The sequence below is a fragment of the Petaurus breviceps genome, unplaced genomic scaffold, assembly GCF_028583685.1.
Source record: "Petaurus breviceps papuanus isolate PSGF00001 unplaced genomic scaffold, PetGlider_PUasm1.0 208, whole genome shotgun sequence".
NCBI lineage: Eukaryota > Metazoa > Chordata > Mammalia > Diprotodontia > Petauridae > Petaurus > Petaurus breviceps.
The window spans coordinates 30,184,747-30,210,288 of NW_027185852.1; the positions used below are offsets into that span (position 1 = coordinate 30,184,747).

Here is a 25,542-nt window from a genome sequence, read left to right on the forward strand (position 1 = left end):
GGACCTAGAGGCTAGAAGATCAGAGTTTAAATTCCACTTCAGACATTGGCAGTGTGACCCTGCACCAGCTAACCTCTCTGGCCTCAGTTTCCTCATCTGTAAAATGAGGACATAGGACTTGGTGGCCTCTGAGCCCATCTTCCAGCCTTAGAACCAGGCTCCTTCACCACTTGGAGCCTGTTTGTGGACATGATTGCCACACTAGAGAAGGTCTTAATTTGCTTGCCCATTTCCATGGCCACTGAGGTCACAGTGGATACTGACTCCAACGGGAGGCAGGTCTCTGGTCAGTGACGCCAGCACACATGCCTAGGACCATAGCATCCCTACCTAAGATGAGGTGCTAACAGGCTCCTTTAACAGATAGCCAGAGCCATCCCTGGCAAGGCTTCTGCCCCTGGTGCCCTCAGGGAGGCACTCCCAGGGGCTCAGCTGCTGATAGGAGGCTGCCAAGATGTCAGGAGTCAGCACGGCCCCCTCCCGCCCCACGCCAAAGCTCCAGGTGTCTGCCAACCCCCTTCCCCTCCAGCCATGTCTCTGAGTGGTCCCCACTGCACACGCCTTGGAGCTTTGGCACTTGGGTACCTCCTCTCCCATCTGAAATGCCTTCCCCCCAGATCTGCTCCCACCTCCTCCAGAGAACTGTTCTCACAATCATCTCCTTCCTCTAGACACCTCATCGGACCCTGTCATCCCCACCATCTACAGTGTGTGCCCACATTTCCTCTGCTCTCTCCTCAACTCTGCTTCAGACCTCATCATTGAATGGAAACAGGATCTCTTAACTGCCAAAATCTAGTGGCCTTTTCTCAATCCTCCACCTGGAGCGTTTGGCCCCAGGTCCTGGATATTCTCTGGGTTTTTGTGACACTGCTCTCTGTGCCTGTCTCTCACTGTGTGTGTCTCTCTCTGTCTCCCCCCACCCCCATTCCTTTCCTCTGTGTGTGTGTGTATCTGTCTGTCTTGTCTCTCTCTTGCCCTATCCTTCTGGGAAGGGCTCTCTTCCCAAAGAAACAAGTCAGCTGCTGGTGCTGTATCCACTCCTACACATTTCCCATACAAGAGGAAGCTGTAAAAATAAATCAGTAACTGGAGTCCCCACCCAGAGATCACAGTCTGGCAAATTATAGCTGTTTCAGTATCTCCCTTCCTTGGACATGTCCCCACCCCTTATTCTTAGGCATCTCAACGATAATGCAAGTGTGTTAGCAGCTTAACAGTATCTTATTTACATAAGATGTGTAATGGACATTGAAATAGTTAACAGTATTAAGACTTAAGTGTTTAAACAAGGAACTAAACTAAAAAACCCAAACCACAAGGTTCACTGCTCATCTGGGGAAAAGGCATTCAGCTCAGTCCCCTGGAAAAAGAGGGAAAGAAGGTGGGGATCCGCTCCACATGCCTCCTTGGTTGGCCCCCTCCTTGGCTCCTACCTCTGGCTCCCCCTGTCCCCACCTTCTCTTTGTCCAGCTCTGTCTGACTCTGAGCCATCACCCACACCTTTGCCACTCCCTAGGTTGGGGCACACCTCGCTGGGAGACAGAGAAGGAGAGAGGAGGCTGGGAAAATTTGCCTCAGTATCCTGACTTCTTTGGCAATGCGCCTTCCTTCACAGATGAAGAAACAGCCCAGAGTCAGAACCCAAGGGGAGGAATGGGAAAGATGGGATTCCGGCCCCTTCCCCTGACTCTTCCTTGAGCTCTGTCCCGGGGCTCTTGTGGGAGACCCATGGGAAGAGCTCCCCCGCGGAGGTGTAGGTGTCTTGCTGACTGTTCTCCACTGGCCTCTGGGAACAGGTGTTTGCCCACCTTCTGAGGTTTGTCCTGAACCTTTCTCTTGGGGGCACCTTGGCAATGCCCCAGGCACAGATCTTAGGGTTCTGCCTGGCTCATGCTCACTCAGGCTTGATGAACACAGAGACCTTTCCTAAGAGGTGATCTGGAGCCGGCCACTGGGCCCCAGGAGGCCAGGAATCATGTCTTGTTTTGTCTTTATAATCTCCACATTCAATCATGTCTGACTCTTCGTGACCCCATTTGGGGTTTTCTTGCCAGAGATATTGGAGTGGTTTGCCATTTCCTCCTCCAGTTCATTTTGCATATGGAGAAACTGAGGCAAAAAGGGTAAAACAACTTGCCCAGGGTCATCAGTAAAGGCTGAGCTGGATTTGAACTCTGGAAGATGAGTCTTCTTGCCTCCAGGCCAGAACTCTATGCACCATGACGCCACCTAGCGCCCATGATAGCTGGGTAGAGCTGGATAGATAAGAAAGTTTCTGGGACCAAAGGATAACAATGTGAAATCATGTTTCTATAAGGCAAATATACCCACAAACACCCTCAGGCTCCCAGGGGTGCCCTCAGGTGTATGCCAAGGATACACGTCAGCTAGGAGAGCCTGGGCTTAGAGCAAAAAGACCCAGCTTCAGGTTACAGCTTTGCCATGTTTCATTTGAATGTATACATTTATTTATTTGACATATTTATTTTTATTTATTTTTTATTTGATGTATTTATTTTTATTTAGTGTATTTTTTATTTATTTGACTTTATTTTTATTTATTTGATTTATTTATTTTTGTTTATTTATTTGACATATTTATTTTTATTAAGCAAGTTCCTAATGTCCCTTGGCCTCAGTTTCCTCATCTGTGAAATAAATTGGTTATAATCAGGGGCCTCAAAGATTCTTCCCAGCCCTAAGATTCTGATCATTTGGCAGGTTAGGGCATCATGAAATCCTGCCCATCAAGCAGAAAGTGACCTTAGAGGGAGAAAGGAAGGGAATGAGGACTTATCAAGCATCTAGTGCTCACCAGGCACTATGCTGAGTGCTTGACAACTATTACTGCATTTCTCAGAGGTCTAGTGGGGCAGGATGCCCCACCCCTTTGTGTGGTCCTCCCAGAGGGAGGAGGGCCACTTACCTGCCAAATGAGGAAAGAGAAATCAAGGCCTGGGCAGGCTCACAGTCTCAGACTGTAGAATAAAAGAATGAACAATGATTGAATGAAGCATTTATTAAGCTCCTACTATGTACAAAGCACTGAGGGTACAAGTAGAAAAGCAGGCCAGTCCCTGGCCTCCAGGAGCTCCCAATCTCCTAGGGAGACCCTTCCCTAGGGAAGGGTCCAATTGCATCATCAGAAGCAAAAGTCCTCCAGTCCTTAGAAGGTAGTGGCCAAGCACACAATAAGGCCTTATTATCTTGAATGGTCTTTCCACTGGTTCTGGGTCTTCCAGTGCACACTTGTGCACACGCTCTCTCTCTCTCTCTCTCTGTGTCTCTCTCTGTCTCTCTCTCTCTGTCTCTCTCTCTCTGTCTCTCTCTCTCTCTGACTGTCTCTCTGTCTCTGTCTCTCTCTCTCTGTGTCTCTCTCTCTCCTTCTCTCCTCTCTCCCTCTCCTTCCCCCCCTCAGGGTTGTCTTACTGGACCCAGGTTGCCTCCTGTCCACCTCTCCCTCTGGGGACCTTGATGCTTCAGCTGTGTTCAGCCACATTCCCTTTTCCATGCAGCATTCAGAGCCATGACCACCAGAACACTGACTCTGTGCCTGCTTGGGCCAAGCCCAAGGGGACATACACAGTTCAGTAAGCTGGGACCCTTGCCTCAGTAGGGGATAGGGGACAAACATGGATAACTAGAATACAGCCTTATAAAGCGTTCAGAGATGGGTAAAGTGTAAACTTTTACTGGGCTAGAGGGTGGGAGGCTGTAGCATCTAAGAGAAATGGGAGAAGCTAGGATGGGAACGTTGGAAAGGCAGGTTCAGTGGAGGGTACAGTATGAGCAAAGGCATAGAAGCTAGAAAGCCCAAGGTTCTGTTCAGCAGGCAGAGAGTAGCTTGTTTGGGTAGGGGCAGAGAGTCTGAGCGAAGCAGGAATAAACAAAGCCAAAAAGTAGGGGCACACAATATTGTAGAAGCCCCTAAAGTCCAGGCTGAGAAGTGTAAAATTGAATTAGGTAAGCAATAAGAAGTCATTGAAAGGTTGGGTGGAAAGGAGGTTCAATAAAAGTTTATTTGGAAAAGATCTGAAGGTTTCAGTGAACCACAACCTCAACACACATGAACAGGGTTATGTGGCAACCAACAAACACCATGGGATCTTGGGGTACACGAAGAGGGGTCCAGTTTCTAGGAACTGGGAGGGGAGGGTCTCTCCAGTATCTAAGTGGTGCCAGAAAAGATAGAGCACTGGGTCTGGAATCAGGAAGACAGGAGTTCAAATTTGACCTCAGACTGTGTAACCTTGAGGGAGTCACTTAACTTCTGTCTGCCTCTGTTTCCTCATCTGTAAAATGGGATTAATAATAGCAACTACAGCTATCAAATGAAATACTTGTAAAGCACTTAGCACAGTGCCTGGCATACAGCAGGTGCTTAATAAATGCTAGTTTTCTTTCTCCCCCCCTTTCTGTCCTCAGCACTGGTCAGACCTCATCTGGAGGACAGGGCAATTGGGGGCACCACAGTTTAGAAGAGATAGAAACAAACTGAACTCTGCCCAGAGCGGGGCAGCCAGGACAAAGAGGCTGCCAGGCACCCACAGTGTGATAGTGAACCTGGAGAAGCCAGTGCATGGGAGGGGGTGGGGGCGGGAGGCTGCCTGCTAGTCAGTAATTCAGAGGCAGGGGCACCCAGCAGAGGGCTGGCTGCAATCAGAATGGGCTGGGGTTTGGAAAAGACATGAAGGGACAGTCTGCTCTCAGGGGATACTGAGCTTGCCCATCTCTGGAGGCCAGCAAACTTCACCAGGGATAGGGACACAAGGGACTTGGGCTGGGGGGTGACTTTTTGGTCACTGGAGGGAAGGTGTGAAGACCTGGGATGGAAAGCTTCAGGAGGAGGGGAGGAGGGGAGGAGGGCTCTCCACCTACTGAGATGAAAGGGAGGGAAGGGCTGGGAAGGCACTGAGCCAGGGCCCTGGAGAAGGATCCGAATGGGGGCTGAATTCCCACAGAAATAGAAGGGAAGCACAGGGATGCTTCTGCAGAGCCGTGGCCTGTTAGGGAATGGGGAGTAGCTGCCCAAGGTGTCCTAGTAAATATTTAACAACTGCCTCATTCCAAAAAAAAAGGGGGGGGGGGATGTACTAACAGAAACACTTTTAAATTCAATCATTATTAAGCATTTCTCCATTACTTTCTTCTAGTCTGGACATTGGGCAATCAAGCCATGATTTGTAGCATTTGGGGATTTCCCAGGTGAAAATGCTCACACTGAACATTTAACAATCAGCTTCAGTTCCATCTGGTTTGTACACATCACTGGTGCTGCCTCCAGGCACTCCACAAGCTGGGGATGTCTGCACACTGGGAGCAAGGTGGGTGTAGAAAAGAGCCCCATTTTCCTTCAAGATCTTGGCCAGGATTATGCACCTCATTCCAACTGCCAGAGGGTCTCCAGAAGGAGAGGTCAGGAAACACATTTAACAAAATGAATAAAAATGGGACGAAACAGATAACATTACATTTTGAAATTAAGTCAATATGCACCTGCAGGGATCCTTCCTTGGGTAATTTCCTTTTCTATTTGAGTTAGACTGTGCTGATGTCCACCAAGCTGGGGGCTCCCCATCTCAACCCTCCTCAATTTCTCTTCAGTCAGTCAGTTGGTCAACAAGCATTGATTCAATGCCTACTGTTTGCCAGGGACTGGGCCAAACGCTGGGTTACAGAGGAAGGCTCCAGGAGCCTCTGATGGGGGAGTGGCAGAGAGAAGGGAAACAACAGAGTCTGGGCAGACCCCCTCTAGATGCAGGGGGCTCAGTGGGTGATTGAGTCACACAGGTGAGACCTCAGTCTGGGCAGGTGATTCCCTCCATGTGCCACTCATGATAAAAGGAGCTGTCTCAGGTCCCCAGGTGCCTTTGGTGATGATCCTTTTTAGATTGCACCCTGGAAACCCCTTCTCTCCCCCTCGGCCAGTGTCAGCCCCTGACCCCGGCAGGCTGCCATGGGGAGATATGGGGGGAGTCAGCCAGCAGAAGAGGGATGGGAGAGCAGGCTGAGGCAGCTCAAAGAAGTCTAGATGGTCTAGAAAAAAGGAACGGGAATTGGGGTGGGGGAAGGTTAACAAAAGTGGGAGGGGTGGGGAAAACAGAAGGTTTCTGGGGAACAGCTAGAGGAAATCAAGGTAGTAGAACCCAGGGTCAGGATGACCCAACTACCCAGAAATCTGCCTCCTCCACCCATCCCAGCCTTCCCATCTACTTTGGACCTCATTCCCTTGTCTATCCCTGAACCCCTCCTCTACACTGAACACTCCCATCTACACTAGCCCACATCCCTTTTATCCCATACACACTAGATCTCATCTCCTCCATCCCTGAACCTCCTGATCTGCACTGGACGCCCCAATCTACACTGGGCTGCATCCCCTCCATCCTTTCCTGAGCCCTGGACTCTTCCTTTCTTGCACACCCCTCATCTACTCCTTCGCGCCTAGGGCTCAGTCTTCTTACTAAATCAGTAAAAGGGCTCCAGCTGAGAAACCAGCAACTAGCGCCTGTCCCCGGGCATGCAAATTCTGTTACAGCCGCCAGTTCCCAGGAAACACCTGCTGGCGACCTCTACGGGGGCGGGGCCGCGTCCGTCATTTGCATACCCATGATGCCTTGCTAGGGGAGCCATCGCCTTCAGCCCGGCTGCTCGGCCCCGTCCTCCGAAGTATTTTTCGGGGTCCCTGCTTCACACTGGGGATCAGACCCCGGGCTGTAACTTCTCGCATGTGGGAGAGGGGTGCAGCCGGCGGGGCGAGAACCGCCCTGACTGTACCCGGGCCGGGGCTCCTCTGGGAGGGGAGCCTAAGAAGCATCTGCATACTCTGGTTTCTCTTCAGATCGCATAAATCTTTCGCCTTTTACTAAAGATTTCCGTGGAGAGGAACAGTTATGAGTTTGGAACCAATTTTTTGAGGTCTTGCTTCGGCAAGACTACTTTTTGTCGTTGAAAATGCAGATTGGAAAGCTAGATGTTAGTGTTGTTGTGGTCATTGCTGTCAGGAAAGTACGAGTCCGCGTTGTTATAAGACTTTGTATTGGATTTATTCGGTGGCTGGTGTTCAACGGCAAGTGTTTCCTGCTTTTAATTCGGGTATTTTCTTTAATTATTTCGTGTGCTCAGCATTCCCTAGTGCTGGCCGTTGTGTGGTGCGAAGTTGCACCGCACGTTTACGTAGTTCCTGTTCCTTCTGTAGGAAGAACAGAAGGTTCTGGTCTTTTCAAAACCAGCGGCTTTTTCTCTCATCTGTTTTTTTCCTATATCTGTAACTAAGTCACAGCTTTTTTGGGTCTCCCGTGTTCCATTCTATAAAAAGAGGCATTGTAATTAAATAGAGGGCAGAGCTGGTAGGCTCGAGAGGACCTGAATTCCAATTCTACCCAGATATTTATGTACTCACTGGTTGCATGTAACTCTGGACAAGTCACCTAGGTAACTCTTTTCAGCCTGTTTCTTCATCTTTAAAATGGTCACCCGATCTCTAACCTTCGCAGGGAAGATCAAAACCCCTTAGTCATTGAAAGCTCTTTATGAACTTTATGAAGTGCTATATTACTAGCGGGCCTCGGTAAAGACCACGAAGGCATGAGAATGGTCAATTATCTCATTTGATCCTGAAGACCACCCTGGGAGTTGTAGGAGTAACCTGTAATGATAGATGCTATTATTATGATTAACTGAATCTTGAGGAAACATTATATTACTTGCCAAGGTCACAAAGTTCAGTAATGAGGGTCGTCTGAGGCTGGATTTAAACTCAATCAATCAATCAGCATTTATTGAGTGCCAGAGGCCCTGTCCTCAGGGAGTTTACATTGGAATAGAGGAGACAATATACAGATAAAGATATGCAAAGTCAAAAAGATAAATAGGAAATAAAAAGGGAAAACACTGGAATTAAGAGGGTTTAAGGCTTTTACTTGGTACTTAAAGGGCATTAGCTCGGAGGAGGGAGAGCTTTCCAGACACAGGGGACAGTCAGAGAAAATAACCAGATCGGAAAGATGGAGGGTCTTGCTACAGGAATAGTCAGGAGGCCTGATGTACTAGATCAAGAGGACGTGTTTCCGAGTAAAGTGTAAGAAGACTGGAAAAGAAGGAGGGGGCCAGGTTATGAAGGGCTTTCCATGTCAGACCGCGCCTTTTGTACTTGCTCTTGTAGGTGAAAGGGAGCCACTGGAGTTTCCTGAGTAAGGATTGTGACATGGTCAGAACTGTGCTTTAGGGAAATCACTTCAGGACAGAATGGCAGCTGAATTGGAGGGGTGAGAGAGGACTGGGGAGAGAGCGGGCAACTCTCCACCCCACCTGGTTATTACAATAATCCAAGCATGGGGTGATGAGGGCCAGAGGAGAGAAGGGGGCGTATTTGAGAGATGGGCAAAGGTGAAATCTCCAGGTCTTAGCAGCATCTCGGACATGGCAGGTGAGCCAGAGGGAGGAGTCCAGGATGGTCTCCTGGGAATTGGAAGGGTAGTGTATAATATATGCATAAGTAACATAGAAGGGAGGGGGAATAAATAGTTTAGGGGGGAAAAAGAATGAGTTCAATTTGAGGCATATTGAGTTTAAGATGTCTACTAGACAGCCAGTTTGGGATGAATGAAAAGCAGTTAGAGATTAGAGGTGCTGAGAGAAGGTGGTGCTGGGGCAGGAAAGGTAGATTTGAGAATTATTAGCATAAATAAATAATACATAAATCTGTAGATGAGATCACCTAGTGAAATACTACAGAGGAAAAAGAGAAAAGGACCCAGGAGAGAACCCTGAGAGACACCTGTAGTTAGAAGGTGTGATCTGGGGGAATGGGGGAGATTTAGCAAAGGAGACAGAAGCAGTAGTCAGAGAGGAAGAGAACCAGGAAGGGGGGTGGGGGTTGTCCCAAAAACCAAGAAAGAAGAGAATCTCAAGGAGGAAAGGGTGAGCCACAGTGTTAAAGGCTGCAGAGAGGCCGAGGAGAATGAGGATAAAGAAAAGACCAGTGGATTTGGCAGCTAAGAGATCCTTGGTAACTTTGGAGAGAGCAGTGGAATGATCATGTCAGTTTGGTTTGTAAGGGGTTAAAAGGACAGTGACAGGAGAGGAAGAGGAGGTGCAAGTTGTAGATGCCTTTTCAAGGAGTTTAACTACAAAGGGCAGAAGAGACATTGGACAATAGTTAGCAGGGATGGGAGGATCAAGATGGAGGAAACATAAGCATGTTTGCAGGCAGTAGGAAATGAGCCAGTAGAGAAGGAGAGATTGAAAATAATCGAGAGAGGGGATGGAGTGCTGGAGCAGATGGGAGGGACCAGGATCACCTGAACACTTCGTGAGAATTGAGGTCATTGCATCATGTGAGACAGAGATGAAGGAGGAGAGATGAGCAGGAGGCATCTGTGGTCCCTTCCAGCTCTAAGGAAAGAAATGAACAGAAAAACAGCTATTCAGGGCCTACTCTGTGCCCTTTCTCCCCTTCCTCCCTTCTTCACACAGCTGCCAAAGTCATCTTCTTTCCAAAGGACTGCTCTGATCCACTCAAGAAGTGTCCTTGGCTGTTGGCTTCTTCTACAACCGGTTACGTCAGGGCTTCTAGCTTTGATCCCTGAGCCTTATTTATTATTCACTTTGGTCTAGTCAAGCTGGCTTCCTTGCTGTCCCAACTGAGGCCTGTTAAAGACCTTAGCTTGAAAAGGCCAAGGTCTCCCGCTACATCCTGGGCCATCCCCAGTCATCCTGATCCATAGCTGGCCACTGGACCCAGATGGCTCTGGAGGAGAAAGTGAGGCTGGTGACCTTGCACAGCCTGCCTCACTTAAATCCAATTTACCTATATGTCATGGCATCACCTCCCTGATGTCATGGTCTTCTTTCTTTCTTTCTTTTTTAATTATTTATTTCTTTTTAGTTTTTAACATTCACTTCCATAAGATTTTGAATTTTCTCCCTCTCTCTTCTCCCCTCCCTCCCTCCTCCCTCTCTTTATCTACTTCCCCTCCTCTCCCCATCACTGCCATGTGAACTGAGAGGACTCTGGAAGGTCTGGAGGCAAAGAGAGGAAAGGTAGTGTAATCCACATTTATCAGTCACTTACCATATGCCAGGCACAGTGCAACCTTGGGAGGTAGTACTATTATCTCCATTTTACAGTTGAGGAAACTGAGGCAGACCAAAGTCAAGTAACTTGCCCAGGGTCACACAGCTGGAAAGTGTTTACGATCGAATTTGAACTCCGATCTTCTTTACCCAGTGGGCCACCTGGTTTCTTGCTGACCAAGCCCCTCCGACTGTGCCTATGAGATGTCGGGAGAAGACTGAAACGGAATGCATTTGGTCTCCAGGCTGGGGAACCTAAACCGAAGCGGCCAGAGCAGAGATGGGGAGGGAGGTTAAAGTGAGGAGAGCGGTTGGGTGGGATCGCGGGAGGAAGGGAGAGGAAGCAGCCAGGAGCTGTGGACAGAGCGTCCATCTGGGACAAAAGAGACCTACCTCGGTCACCCATGAGCTGTGTGACCTTGGGCAGCCTCCTGGCCTTCTCTGGGCCTGTTACTCTTCCTTACTAAGCTAGGGCTCCAGGGAGAGGGGGAGGACAGCTTTAGAGAGGTGAGCGTCGCACAGAAGACTGACAATGCCGGCAACTGAAGCAGCGACCGAGCTCATCTGCATACCCACAATGCACCGTGTCCAGGCTCTCCTCATTCGGCCGTCTGCAAGTGGCTCTTTTCCAGCATCAAGGGTTCAGGGTCCGTCCTGAGCAGGACTATCGCGCGTGGATTCTTGAAGAAGAATGAACGACCCATTGTCTTCCTGAGGGGAGAAAGGTCACCATGAGCTTACCCGATATGGTCGCTGCAGGGCCAGGCAGGGACGAAAACGTAGGTATACTCTGGTTTCTCTTCAGATCGTATAAATCTTTCGCCTTTTACTAAAGATTTCCGTGGAGAGGAACAGTTAAGAGTTTTTAACTAATTTTTTGAGGCCTCGTTTACGCGAGGCTTACACTTTAAAAGTTCTAAAATTAGAATACAGTGTGATGCTTTCTTAGCACTTCCCGCTTCGCCATTAGGTGGCGTGGAAGGTAGTGTTATGATTCAATCGTACAAATCTTCGAAAACAAGGTTTTTACAAACTGTAAGAGTGTTATCCTACCAAGTTGAGAGATTTGATGTTATATTGTAAAACCAAACCTTTTTTTTTTTTTTAGCTGAAAAGGGGTGTAAGTTGTGAAACTTAAAATGTGCGCAAAACGTATAGGCCAGATCCCAGACTCTCAGCACCCCTTAGCTGTCCGTGCTTTGTTTGCTAAGTTGCTTTTCGAAGGGTGGATAAGAATGGAAGAGGCCAACGACGGTTTAACCCTATTTAGTTGGTATAGCTGAAACTAGTTCCGGGTTACTGAAGGGTGGTCTGATGATCCACAGACAGAACTTATCAGGCTCACTGATCCCTGTAAACTCGCGTCTGGGACGTTAGCTTATGTATGTTGTTAAAGACAACACAAAAATATTCCTAGCAGCTTTATTCGTAATAATGAAAAAATGGAAACCACCCACGTGCCCAACTGCGGAATGTCTGAATCGAGAGGCCCGTGAGCGTCAGGGAATATTATTATAGTGCCAGACAAAATGACAAACACGTAAAACCGATACGTGGAAGGTCACGGGGGAAGACTCAGCATACAATTAGGCCAAGCAGAGAATCCGGCAGACGAAAAATAGAAGGAACTTGACAGGGCAGACAAGAGGGAGCTGGGGTGAGGCCCAGGGCCCCTAAGGGCGGGGCTTTGCCGTAGGCTCTTTGGTACATCTCACGGGTCCTCTTCCTGTGATACCGTCTGGAGTTAGTGGTTGTTTTGTAGGTGGTTACTGAGCTGATAATAAAATTTGCTTTAAACATAGAGGGCAGGTTCGGGAAATGTTGTGGATATAGGCACTGCAAGATTTGATGGACTGGTTATGGTGAGGGAGGGAGAGCAAGGATTACAGGGAAAATTCTAGGTCTAGGTGACTGGGAAGATGATGCCCTGTACAGTGGGGGGCGATAACCAGTTCAGTTTGGGTCGCGTTGAACTTGAGATGTCGACCGCACATCCCGATGGAGATGTGTCTACAAGATAACTCGTGTGTAGCCCTGGGAGTCATCAGCGTAGAAATGGAGATGGAGTTCATGGGTTTTGACGAGCTAGAATGTACCGAGACAAGGGGAGAGCTCTGGGCTAGAGGACGAAACACCAGGTTTCCTGCCTTTGCCACGCACTAGCTGTGTGACCTGGAGCTTGCCCCAGGGAAGGGGGGGGGAGGGGAAAGATTAAAAAATCTTGGGAATTTAATGCAGGCAGTGAAATCAAGGACCTGGCGCTTAGAGATCGGGGAACGGGCTTGGCTGCAACAATAGCCGCAGCCGCAGGCTGAAGTCTTTATTCTGGCCCAACTCCAGTCCGGGTCAAAGAGCCCGCAGACGGTGCTGGAAGCTGTAATCCTGGGTCTAGGTGTTCAAATGGGGAGGGGGGGGGGTTCAGCCTGGAGGATGCCGGGAGCTGTAGCGCCCGTTGGCGAAGAGGATGCCGGCAGCTGTTTTTCAGTCTCTAGGGGTCTGTGGGGCGCGACCCGGCCTAACTCGGTCCCTTGGGCTGCAGTTCTAGGAAGCGGTGGTGCTCGCGGGGCGTGGTCCCCTTTCGGCGGCGGCTCTGGATGCCCCGGGTCGTTTCTCCCAGGCGAAGGGCATGGCACTTCCAGGCCTCGGCAATTTGCTCTACCTGGAGGATGGAGGGTGTGTACTGTCAGGGGGGAGCGCACAGGAGGTTGGGGGTGGGGCTCCCTGGGGGAAGTGCACTGGAGGGACTCCTTGAAAGGAACACTGCCAGCGGACACACAATAGGGGCTCCCCGGGAGATGCACAATAAGGACTGTGCAGTCTGTGGCAGGAGCTGGGGAGTCTCATGGTAGGGGCTCCCTATGGGGGCGTTACAGTAGGGGTTTTTTGGGTGGAGAGGCCGGGTCTGACAGCCAACGAGTGGTTCTCCAGAGGCTGCAGGGAGTTGTCCCTTACCGGTATGAAAGGCTCGACCCGGTTTTGCTCCTCCAGTGAGCTCAGCTCGGAGGGAGACAGTAGAGGCAACCGCAGTTCTCCCACCACGGACTGGGCCACCTGGACCATCGGCTGCTCCAGTACCGCCTGAAACAGAGCCCCGCCCCCGCCCAGGCCTCTCATCTCGGGTAGTTCCAGCCCTGTCCCCTACCCCGCTCTGCCCTGGGGCGGCCCTGGAGCTCCCGCCTCCCCCGAATCTTGCCCGGGTCTCCTCTGGGATGCTTTTTCAGAAATCAGCTAGTCCACTCCCCTCGGGGAACTTGAGGCAGCCTAGAGAGGGCAGGCAACTAGCCCAAGAGGGTTCTCACCGAGCTGACCCTTGCCCAGTGGCGGGTGGCAGCGACAAGCTCGGCCTCGTCCACTGCCAGGTGGTCACTGCGCAGCACCGGAATCAAGGCGGCCGGCGACAGCTCGTGGAAGGCTGGGGTCCTCAGCACGTCCTACCAAGGCAGCCCGGGCTCAGATCCGTCCCCTCTCTCCCTCCCTCCCTGCTGCCCTCTGCTCCCCACTCCCCCCGGGGCTAGGCAGGCTTGGCAGTACCTGGACGTGACTGTCGATGAAATTCAGGCACTTCTCCCTCAATCGCCGCAACCCAAAGGTCACTGCCACCTGTCCAAGACACACACAGATGAGGCTCAAGCTGGGGCTGCCCCCAAAGATGGGAGACTAGGCTTCCAATCTAGCCTCTCTCAGGAGGACCTGAGTTCAAATCTGCTGTTAGACACTACCAGCTTTGGAACCCTGGCCGAGAAACTTAACTCCTACCTCAGTGTCTTCCCCTCTAAAACGAGGTTAAAGCAGCATCTCTTTCCCAGGGTGTGAGGGCCAAACGAAATATTCGTAAAACCTCTCCAGGCACCCTTAACAAATGCTTCCTGTGAAATGGGAGGGAGTGGGAATATCTCCTAGCAGGGGATCATGGGAACACAGTTTCAGAGCAGGACCCAGGCCCTAGAAGCCTGCAGGTCCAACCCCCTCATCTTCCAGAGAAGGAAAGCAGTCCATCTGTGGATGCTCCTGGTTCCAGGCAAGCCCAAAGGGTTCATGGGAGAGCTGGGGACGGACCTCCCTCTGGCAGACACGGTTTGCACCCCAGATGGAGGGTGGGGACCCAGAGGGGAGGAGCCACGAAGTAGCATGGGCACTGAAGCCCGGACAGCTTCATTTCCAGACCAGGAATTATTCATAACCACCCCAGCTGGGGCTATGGGGCGTTCTGGTTCACTACTGTGTTTTCCAAACAACAGGGGGGGGGGGGGGGTAGAGAAGGCAGCGATCCGGATCCTGCCCATGACACAGATAGACTAAGGACAAACTGAGGTGTTCCGACCCCATGGCCCCTCTACACATCTGGGGGAGGGATGGAGAGGCAAAGCCTGGGTTGGATACATTTTACAAATGGAGGAAATGGACAAAAATGGAAAAAGGGCAGCAGGCTGAGGGGCTCAATTCATAAAGCTTCAGTCACAGCCACCTGTTTATCACAACAGGAAGCGGTGAAAGGTGAAGGTTGGGAGGGTTACAGCTATTCTTAGCCCTGGGGCTTGAGCGCCTGACCCTGCTAAGGGGGTTCCTAGCCTGGGTGAGCAATCCTTAGGGCTGTGTTGGCCTTAACAAGAGGCCAGGGCAGAGGCCAACCCCTGGAGCCTTCACAGGCATTGCCCATCCTCACAACAGCCAGCTGGGCAGGGCCCTGGCCTCACCCCCCCCACACACACACACATACACCAGGTACAGACCTCAGAAAGAGGCATGACAAGCTGCCTCCTGCCCTCAGGAGGTGCCTAGTCTGGGGGCACAGAGGAGCAGCCTCAGACCCTGCCTTCAGGGGGCTCCCAATCTAAGGGGGACAGAAGCAGCCTCAGGCTCTGTTCTCAGGGGGCTCCCAGTCTAGGAGACCAAGAGAAAGACCAGAAAGAGGCTATCTGCACTATAGTCAAGGGAGGTCAGTGCTCTGGCACTGGGCTTCAAAGGGTGAGAAACTGCTGCAGGTGCAGAGACCAAAGGGCACTCCAATGAGGACCTGCCCAGGGCTGACAAATCACCCTTCTGACACTGGATCCCCAGCCCCCCCCCCACCTCTATGCTCCCATCTGTGATCAGAATCATGAGGCCTGCTGGGACCCTGCTTTCTCTTCCTCACCTGGCTGGGGCTAGGTGGGGGTGTGTGTGTGGTGGGGAAGGGGGGGGAGGGGATTGGGGATCTAGACTCACCTGTAGGGCCTCACAGACCAGCTCCACATCCAGGTTCTGCACCACAAATTCCACACACAGCTGGGGTAGAGACAGAGGCAGGGGTTTGGGGAGAGGGAAGAAGACAAACACTCACTAACACCCCCACCCCTGCCCCGCTGCTCCCCCTTCCCTCGAATACCATGATATGTCCCAGAAAGAGGGAACCCCCACATTCAGGCAGTGACAGAGGGCTGGGTGTCAGTGACCTCTGGGGGGACTGCAGACCTCTCCCAGGCTGGCCCCAAACAAAGGACATGAAGGCACCACACCTAGGTTTAAATCCTGCTCCTTATGTGACCTCGGTCAAATCTTGGCCCTGTCTTAGTAGCTGCGTCCCTCGTCTAAAAAACAAGGTCCCAGGGGCAGCTAGGTGGCACAGTGAATAGAGCACCAGCCTGGAGTCAGGAGGACCTGAGTTCAAATCCAACCTCAACCACTTGGCACAAAACTAGCTGTGTTACCTTGGGCAAGTCACTTAACCCCAATTGCCCTGCCTTCCCCCCTCCAAAAAAACAAACAAACAAAAGGTCCTTTCCTGCCTAAAATCTGTGATCCTCACTCTTCAAAGACCATGTTACTCAAGCCCCAACTGTATAAGGAATGTTCTCTGCCCATTCTGAGCAAACTGGAAAAAGGTGAAGGCACCTCCACGGAGTGAGTGAAGGCTCTAGGGGAGGGGCTGAAGATTGGGGAGCTGGCTGGCTGTTCCCTGGATTACCAAGGGGAACCATTAGTCCCTGCTGGGTATATAGGATCTGAATTGTACAGTAGATATGTGGGGTAGGGGTGGGGTGAGTAGGGTCTGCCACAGGAAATGTTCCTAAGAACTGGGGCTCTTGGGACTTGAGGCCTCTGAATCACCTTCAGACTGAAGAAATATGATTTAGATGGGTTAGGCCCGGAGGAGGTCAGAGGGTGAAAAGATGGGCTAGGCCAGGAGGTCAGAGGGTACAAAGGTGGGCTAGGCCAGGAGGAGGTCAGAGGGTGAAAAGGAGGGCTAGGCCAGGAGGTCAGAGTGTGCAAAGGTGGGCTAGGCCAGGAGGTCAGAGGGTGCAAAGGTGGGCTAGATCAGGAGGTCAGAGGGTGCAAAGGTGGGCTAGGCCAGGAGGAGGTCAGAGTGTGCAAAGGTGGGCTAGGCCAGGAGGTCAGAGGGTACAAAGGTGGGCTAGATGAGGAGGTCAGAGGGTACAAAGGTGGGCTAGGCCAGGAGGAGGTCAGAGGGTGCAAAGGTGGGCTAGGACAGGAGGTCAGAGGGTGCAAAGGTGTGGAGGGGGGAATTATTCAGGGACAGCACATTGAGCGGGGCTTCTGGATCTGGGGGCCCCATAGGACCAGTGGCTTTAGCTGCTGCTGCTGCATTTAATGGGTTTCCTGAATTCATGGTAATGTCTGATCATGGCACAATTATGGCACATGGGGTCCATCAGTGCCAGCCATTCTGCTGAGGGCCTCAGGCTGATGTAGGGGGTCTTCTATGCAGGAATAGATGGGAGATGAGGCTGCAAGGTTGGGCTGCTGGGCTGAGCCACCAGGCCGATCTTATGTGAGGCACTAGAGAGCCCCTGGAGTTAAGGGGAAGAGTGACCCAGTCAGGCCTGGTAGAAGATCATTTGAGCAAATGAAGTAGAGGAACCAAACAAGGCCTGGACACAGTGGTGTTGCTGTGAGGTGAGGAAGGGCACAGACCATGGGAAAATGGCAGAGGGGCCAGTTCTCTGGCATCACAAAAGGCATGAGTAAGGGGCCAAGATTCAAAGCCCTGCCTTCTACCTCCAGACCTGTCACTCCCCATGAAGCCCCTGCCTGCCCCTCTGGGTCTATCCCAGACCCCTCAGGCCAGTACCGGCATCAGACCCATCCCATCCCCCTCCCTGTGCCCTCTCCCTGCCCAGCCTGGCCAGGAAGTGGCTCACCTGCCCAAGGACTGGAGGTTGCCCTAGGAGGCCCTTACCTGGCATTGTCAGCCTGCCTCCCCATCCCCCCTACCTCTCGAAGCTCGGACAGCCCATATTCCAGGGATGAAATCAGCACTTCCAGGACCTGTGGGTAAGGTGGGGTCCAGAACGTACGGCTCAGGGAAGGGCCTGGGATGGGACCCCCACCACCCCTGCCCTCACCCTCCCGGCCCCCTCTGCCTACTGTGCGCCTGTCCAGGGTGATGCTATTGGTATAGAGGAATTCCAGCACCATCAAGAAGGCCTCCGGGGGCACATCAGCCAGGACTACAGGCTCCTCTGGGGTGCTCCCACCAGGGCTCTCGGCACTCAGGAGCTGGCGGAAGTAGTCACAGCGGGAGGTCAGGAGGCAGCGGTGGGCCAGCACTTCCCTGCGGTCTTGGCCCACCAAGAACCGCACATCACTGGGACAGACAGAGAAACAGGGAGAGATGGGGGCTGCTCTGAGCTGGGGGCCCCAGGGACTCCCACCCTGGCCTCAGCCCTCCAGGCTTAGCAGAGCCGCCCTGGGGAACTGAGCCTGCTCTCAGGAGCTAGAATACAGCGATGACTGCGGCCATAACCGCGGCCATGATCAGGAATGCCCGGCAGTGTGGCCTGGGCAGCCATGCGACAGTGACAGTCAATGACGTGCAAGCGGCTGAGAGCAGCTGCCTCCCCCAGGCCTGCGCTTTCCAGCTTCCCCAGCTGACTCACCACACCTTTGAACACACCACATCCCCAAACACCTTTGAAAGGCAGGATGGAGAAAGGTGCACATGGGGGCCAGCATCCTGGGAGCTCGAAGGCAAGAACAGCCCACAGCTTTCCTGGGGCTGCTAAGTCAGCGTTTCCTCACTGGCTTCCTCTGTCACAAGGAGGCCCTTCCACCCCCTCCTAGTCAGACAATGAATCTTGTCTAAGGTTGTGTTTGGGGGGTGGGGATGGGCAGTTAGACCCGAGGACCCAAGGTACTGCAGGCATCCAGCAGGCCCTCTTCACTTCACTTTCCCCTGGACAGGACCCAGACAGTGGCACTAGGAACGGAGCCCTGGATCTTGGAAATCCCAGCTGAGTGACTCTGGACAAATCCCTTGCCCTCTCTATGCCTTGGATCGATCAGTTGTGAATGAGGGACTGGTTTCAGACTTCAGGCCCAGGAAAGGGTCCTTTGGAGTCAGGGCCTAGGTGGGATGGCCCCTCCCTATAGGGGCTCCTGCTGCTGGAACCCAGGGCTGCTGGGGGCCAGGGTCAGAGGGAGGAGGGAAGGAAATGCTGAGAAGCTGGTAAAATTTGCCACCCACAGGTTTCCACCAGAGACCTGGCTGGGCTACGCCCACTTTCCTGACATACTCTGAAAGGTGGGGAGGGTTGAATTAAAGAGAAATCAGAAAAGCCTGGGCTGCCACACCAGAGCCAGTGGGGTGGTGCTGACGCAGCTGTAGCCTCTGCTTGGGCGGGGGAGAGGGGCCCCTCCATCCTCTCAGCTTCAGGGAGTCCCCTCACCTACAGCCCTGGGAGACTGGGTGGCCTGGGGCTGGGAGCTGGGGGTAGGATGGCCTAAGCTGCCCATCACTGCCATGTGTATCATCATATGCCCAAACCCCCTCCAGGATCACACTCAAGATGCCAGAACCCAGACAGACTCTTAGAATGGGAAGAAGGCGTCGGGTCCAATCCACAGCCATGGAAAGGGCACACAGGTGGGCATCCAGCCTCAGCTTGGTCCCAACAACCATCTGAGGCTGTACCTTCCACCCTGGGACAGCTCCCAGGGCATGAAGGTTCCCCTAAGCCCAGCCTCACTCAGTCTTTGTAGCTTCCCCTCCATGTGTCCTTCTCCTGCCTTCCGAGGAAGGCTGAGCCCTCTTCCACATGGCAGCCTGGGGATGCTTGAGGAGAGTGATTGTGTGCCCCCGGTGTGACAAGGACTCAAGGCCTGTCACCATCCAATGATGCAGATGACACCTGACCTGCTAATTGACTGACTGACCAAGGCAGGGTCAATCTGGGCAGGAGATTCCATGTTCCTACCTAAGCCCTTTGAATTGTTAAATTCCTTTTCTTGGCTGCCCCCATCACCCAGATGACTCATGTTGAGCTTGGGGTCCACTCAAACCCCCAGATCTTTTTCAGAGCAAGAGCTGTCTAACCACTCTCCTGAGCTCTTCATTTGGTAAAGCTGATTTTTGAGACTCATTTGTCTCTAATGAAGTTGTCCTGTTAGGTTTGGCTCAATGCTATTGCCTGTCAAAATTAATTTGGGTCCTATGTCACTCATGTGCCAGCTCTGTGTGTTATCTAAAGATATGATAAATGTTTGCTCTATACCAGTTTCTGAGCCATTGATTAAAATGTTAAAACAGGGGCAGCCAGGTGGTTCAGTGGATATAGCACCGGCCCAGAAGTCAGGAGGACCTGAGTTAAAATCTGTCCTCAGACACTTACTGTGTGACCTTGGACAAGTCACTTAACCCTGGTTGCCTCCAAAAAAAAAAGACAAAAAATGTTAAACCGTTTAGGACTCAGCACAGATCCTTAGGGCACTCCACTGGAGATCTCTTGCCAAGCTGACATTGACACTGAACTTCTCATTAATGGCTAACCTGCCTCCTAAGGGTACATGAGGCACCCCTTCTTCTTGTCTTCTGACTCTGCACAAAACCCAGACATTACCCACAAAGCTAGAAAGACTTGTCTATTGTTCCACTGACCTGGATTTCAGCCCCCTCTGCCCTGCCTAGAGGTGGCACCCAAGCTCAGGGTCTGAGGAGGAGGAGGGCAGCAGTGATGCTGGCCTGCCCAGTGTCTCCCCCGAAGCTTATCCTTCACTGCTTTTCCCAAGCCCTGGATTCTCTAGCTTGGGTCTGATGAGCCTGGTGGTTCCAAGGTCTCTGTCAGCTGCAAGCAGCCTTTGAGAACTCCCAGGCTACCTTGTCCAGTGGAGTCTCCAGGGCTGGGAGCCCAGCTGGTCAGGGTGGCAGGAGACGCAGAGCTCTCCAGTAGGCCAAGGAGGAGAGGAGCCCAGCTGCCAACCCTCCAAGGAAGGGGGAGGAGCACTGGCAGGCCCCATCTGTGTGTGGCAGAAGGAGAAAAGAGGGAAAAGTCACTGAATTTGACCTTCGTAGGCCCATGCCAGGGCACTGCGTCTCTGTTCCCAAACCTTACCAGCCCATCTGGAGCCCAGGCGGGGCGGGGTGGGGGGGACTGGAAAGGAGGGAAACCAGCCATCTTGTCTAAGACCCTCAGAGAGACACCGAAAAATCCTACAGGTAATAAGTGGCAAAGCCAAGACTGGAACCCAAAACCCTTGATTCCAAATCCTGTGCCACTCTCGCTACCACTGGAGGGAAGAGGAGAGGGGGCCCAGGCTGGACCAGAGGTTGTCTGACCCAGTGGGTCCTTCCCCCTCAGCAAGAATGCTGGGAACTCCAGTGTCTTTCAGTGGCAGTTAGAGGATGGGGCCAGGGGCATAGCTGCCAGGGTCCATCACCCTGAGGCTGAGTTCAGGGTAGCACCCCTGTCCTGCCTGGAGCAGAAGAGCAGGGGCTAGCCCAAGAAAGAACCAAGCTGACCTACCTCCCACCTAGAATCGGGTCCCTTTCCTCCCTTTCTACCCTCTCCCATCCTGGCACTTCCCTGGACTTGGCCTGCTCAGGGCCCTACCCAATTGGGCCCCAGACAGGAAAACCAACCAAGACCCGGGAGACAGCTGGGGACAAGCACCTCAGGGAAAGTGGGGGAAGCAACCTGTTGGTCCGGTCCTGTCCTGCTCTGCCCTGCTTCCTGGCACTGGGCTTCTGACAGCTCAGCCCACACCAATCACCATCCTCCCTGGCCTGCCTTCAGAATCTGAGGCACCCATGGTATCATAGCATGTAAAGCCTTGGAGGACAGGACCACAGAAGAAGGCTCAGAGGCCATGTTGGATTCAACCTAGAACTGACCAAGAGTCCCTATTATCTGCAGCTTCTTAACAAGGGGACATTCAGCCTCTACTTACAGACCTCTAGTGATGGGGACCTCACCCCCTCCAGCGGCAGCCCCTCCACTTGGGGACAGCTCTCATGGTGACCAGGTTCTTCCATAAATGGGTCCTAAATTTGCCTCTTGACAATGATTCTGCCCTCAGGGGCCAAACAGAACAGATCTGACCCTTCTACTACATGAGGAGGTCTTCCACATGTCTTTCCTCTTGAGTCTTCCCTTCTCCAGCCTAAAAATGTTCAGTTCCTCCAATAGATTCTCCTGAGAGGACTCCAGGCCCTTCCCCTGGACACACTGTCCCTCAGCTGCATCTTTCCTAGTCTGGGATGCCCAGGACTGACCACAGCACTGCAGAGGAGATCTGCCCCAGGCAGAACTCATGGGGACCATGGCCTCCCTACTTCTGGAAGCTCTGGCCATTAACCCTCCCATCTACCATGCCAAACTCCTTATTTATATTGAGCCTGGAGTCCCCTAAACCTCCAGATCTGTGGCCTCCCCCATCCTGTATTTATGCTGTTTCTCAGAACTAAGAGTAACCCCATTGGTGCCAGATATAGAGCTGGGCACATGGGAGGAATGCAGAATGACAATTAGTCCCAGAATGTTAAAGCTGGATGAGAAAATCCAGCTGAAGCCCCTCGTGATCCAAGCAAGGAAACCAATCCACAGAGTGCTAGATGACTTGTCCAGGGTCAGATGCTAACAAAGCAGGCTTCCAGCCTCCAGGCATGAAGCCAGATTACACTATGTGCTCCTTGAGGGCAGGACAGGTCTCTCCTCCTTTCCTAAGGCCTCCTCCCAGCACATATGGAAGGATCAGTCTTTGATGACCCAGAAGAGTCAGTCACCCCCTCTCCTCTTGTCCCCTATTGGTCCTGGGCTGCCTATTCCCAGTCCAGAGCCCTCCCCGCACAGTCAATGACCCAATCAGGAAGCTTCCTGGGTGCTAGGCACCCCTAGACATCACCTGGTGCCATACCCTTCTATCTATCAAAGACTCCATCTGGACAACCAAACCCATGGTTTCTGCCTCAAAAATGAGTGTGCCGTTAGGTGCCCTGGTTAGATTGTGAAACTGTGTAGAGGAGGAAAGGCTAAGCTCCTGCAGGCAGACCCAGTCATGTCCAGAGCCAGCCAGAGTCAAGGACAAGGAAAGCGCCAAAGTAGACCCATACAGACATCCTCTATCCCACAGGGAAACTGGAAGATCTTGGAGTGTGTAAGCTTTGGGAGCTGCCTCAGTCTGAATTAGGGGAGTGTTAGTGAGGAGCAGGAGACAGCAGAAAGCTAGAGGGGGACACTCCCACTCTCCCTCTCAGGAAGAACAGCTGAAGTGGGAACAAATAACAAGAGGGTGGCCCCCAAATCTTTGCCTTCTGCCCAGGGGCTGGACAGTCCTGAGCTAGCCCAGGGAAAGGTGGCGGGCTCATGCTCGCAGTTTCTGGGGGACCTCACCACTCAGCAGTGGCACCCCTGCCCAGATTCAGCAGGGTATCCTCATCTCCATCCAGCCCCAAGCTCATTTTCTTCCTCCCACAAGCCTCCTCTGTCCTCTGAGTCACCAAGACTGAAACCTGAGTCACTTGCCTCCAGCCTCAAGTCCTTTATCCAATCTTTCCTCCCCAGGGCCACCACACTGGCCTTTCTTCATCACTGGCTTCATGATGTCATACCCCACTCTCTAAACTCCTTAGCTTGGCATTCAAGACCTTCCCCAATTAGGCTCCCTTTGTCCCAAGCAAACAGGTCCTCTCTCCCTAAGTACAACCTAGACATTTCTGCCTTTCCTTCCATGGTCAGGATTCCCTCTCCTCTGAGAAACTTTCTTTGCCACCCCCCCCCCCCCCCATCTTGGTGGCTTTATCCTTCCTCTTTCCCATCTCCCTCCCTCCCACCAGGACAACAGACTGTCCCAGCACTGGGTTTGATACTGCATGGACTCATACAAAGGTACTTCTGCCAAGGGTGGGGACATTCCCTACTGCCCAGAATCCTGTAGAATCAGAATCATGGAACCAGAAAGTTAGAAAAGCCCTGAGAGTCTCTTATCCAAGACATATCTGAAATAAATCCTCAGTGAGCTTGGTCATGCAGGTTCTGCTAGGATACCTCCAGGAAGGGGAGCTCATTACTCCAGGCAGCACACAATAAATTCTCCAAAAACAAAACAAAACAAAACAAAAAACGTGCTCTTGATACGTGGAAAGAGCCCTGAACCTGTCTCTGCTACTTAGTTGTGTCTGTGGCCATGGCCACACAGGACAGTTTTCTGTGTTCCCTCTCTGGCCCTTGGTTTTCCCATCTGTAACCTAAAGTGCTGAGCTGGGTGATATCTAAGCATGCTTCTTGCTGTTTGGAGTCTGAAGACCTGGACTGGATTCAAGTCTGCTACTTATTGTGTACAACCTTTTCTCTGAACCTCAGTTTCCTCCTCTGTAAAATGGGGAGCATAATGCTTTCCCCATGCTATGAGTCAGATGCTTTGGCAAGCTTGGCTTCTTTAGGAAGCAGAGCCGAGCAGGAGACTCACAGGGCAGAGATGCCAGGGACAGTGAGGCCAGAGTTAGGCTTGTATATTCTATACCTTGCCATCATGGAGCTCCTTAGGTGACTCTGAGCCCCTCCCTCTTGAGAGCTGGACAGCTCCTCTCCACCATCCACTGTGGTCCTGGCCCTACCCCTGTCAGATGTCTCCTGACCTCTTCTCCCTGGTGAAGCAGAGTACTGTCCACCAGCCTCGCTGTGTCTAGGTCTCATGTGCCCACACCTCTGCCAGAGCTGGAGAATGTACAGAAGCCTAGATTGAGACAAGCAAGGGCCCCGAGCAGAACAAACAACACACCCAGGTCCCTGACTCTAAAGTTTATGCTCCTTCCCTTATGCCAAGTCCCTTCCTCACCTGCCTCAATTTCTTGCTCTGTAAAATGGGAAAGTTGGACTTGCTGACTTCCAAAGATCCTTTCAGATTCCAGTAAGACACTGAGTGGGAACGTGGGCTGCCTTAAAAAGCCTGAGTTTCCAGAAACAAAGAGGGGAGAGTCCTCCTCACCTAGGCCTGGGGCCAAACACTCCTGGGAAACTGCTTGGTTTTGGGTGATCTGGTTTCAGAGCCTGGGGAGGATGGCTTAGATGGGCAGGGGAGAAGGACTGGGAAGGAGCTGGCCAAGTTTGGGGGGGGGGGTTCAGAGAGGTGTGTTCAAATCCCCCCTGGGACTGTCAGGGGTCAGAAAACTGGGTCTTTTGGGTGAGGCCCCAAAGGGCAGATCAAGGAGCTATTGGGGGGGGGGGGAGGAGCTGCAGAGACTGAATCGCAGAAAAAGCTTCCCAGCACTGAGAGCCGTCCAGAACTGGAAGTGGTTGCTACAGAAGGCAGTGGGTTCCCCAGTGAAGAGAGTCTTCAAGCACACTCTGTGGCCCCTTATCCGGGATGCTTTGGGGGGTGGGGGTGGTCACTGTCAAGGGCAGGTTGGCGGCTCAGGGAACTCCCTGGCAGAGCTGAGAGAGGGCGTTCCCCTGGCAAACCCAGGGTCTGGTCCCCGCGGGCACAGATGCGGTGCACACGTTCGCTCACACACCCTGTCTCACACAAGTAAGTGTGACACACGCGTGCCTCGTAGACCACTTGCCTCGGGGCACCCCAGCCCCTGGCCCCTTGTTCCTGGGCATCGGCTTGGCTAGCCTGCGCTCACACCGGGGTACCCAGGGCACACTCAGCCAATGCCCAAGCCCCCCGGGGTTACACCTGGCCCTGGCCGCCCCCGCCCCGGGGCTCACCTGAAGCGCGCACAGTTGAGCAGCCCCCGCAGGGCGGCCCTGAAGGTGGCTGGGTCTCCTTGCATCGAGGGGGGCGGAACTTGGGCCGGAGCTCCGCCTGGCGGCCCTCCCGGAGGTCCCATAATCCAGGCTGGGAGGGGCGAGGTTATGGGCCCGGTGGCCGAGCTCGCGCCCGAAGCCGAGCCCGAGCCTGAGCAAGAAGTTCGCACCCGACCGCGGGCCCAGGACCGGGAGCCTTCCTGGCGGGAACGGCAGCGGGCGCGGGCTGGGTCCAGGCAAATGCTGCTGCCGCCGCCGCTGCCGCGGGGGGTCCCGGCCCCAGACAGCCCCGGCCGGGCCCCCCCCAGAGCTCCCAGCCCCTAGGCATGGAATCCCCCGGTTGGCGTCACTTCCGGTCACTGAGGTCCCGGCCAGCCCCTCCCGGGCGGTGCGCCCAGCGCTCCGGGAGCCGCCCTCCAGGCACCCTCCTACCCTGGGCTGCGCCGCAGCCACCACCGGGCTGAGCTTCTCGGGCACCGATGGGGCAGCCTGACCCATG

At 52.9% G+C, this 25,542-nt stretch overlaps 1 protein-coding gene and 2 non-coding genes across 3 annotated transcripts; 2 read left to right on the plus strand and 1 right to left on the minus strand.

Moving 5' to 3' along the window:
- Positions 1-6,824: 6,824 nt before the first annotated feature.
- On the plus strand, positions 6,825-6,940 carry LOC138165461 (U5 spliceosomal RNA). The gene has a single exon (XR_011169366.1). It is a non-coding gene; the product is annotated as a U5 spliceosomal RNA (small nuclear RNA).
- Positions 6,941-10,865: 3,925 nt separating this feature from the next.
- LOC138165460 (U5 spliceosomal RNA) lies at positions 10,866-10,981 on the plus strand. Its single transcript, XR_011169365.1, has one exon. It is a non-coding gene; the product is annotated as a U5 spliceosomal RNA (small nuclear RNA).
- Positions 10,982-11,488: 507 nt separating this feature from the next.
- On the minus strand, positions 11,489-25,541 carry LOC138165410 (BTB/POZ domain-containing protein 19-like). The gene is given in 9 exon segments (XM_069093738.1): positions 11,489-12,739; positions 13,033-13,158; positions 13,380-13,511; positions 13,612-13,680; positions 15,286-15,345; positions 17,293-17,346; positions 17,446-17,665; positions 25,005-25,348; positions 25,350-25,541. Coding segments are annotated over 9 exon segments (1,341 nt in total). The 3' UTR covers positions 11,489-12,595.
- Position 25,542: the final 1 nt, after the last annotated feature.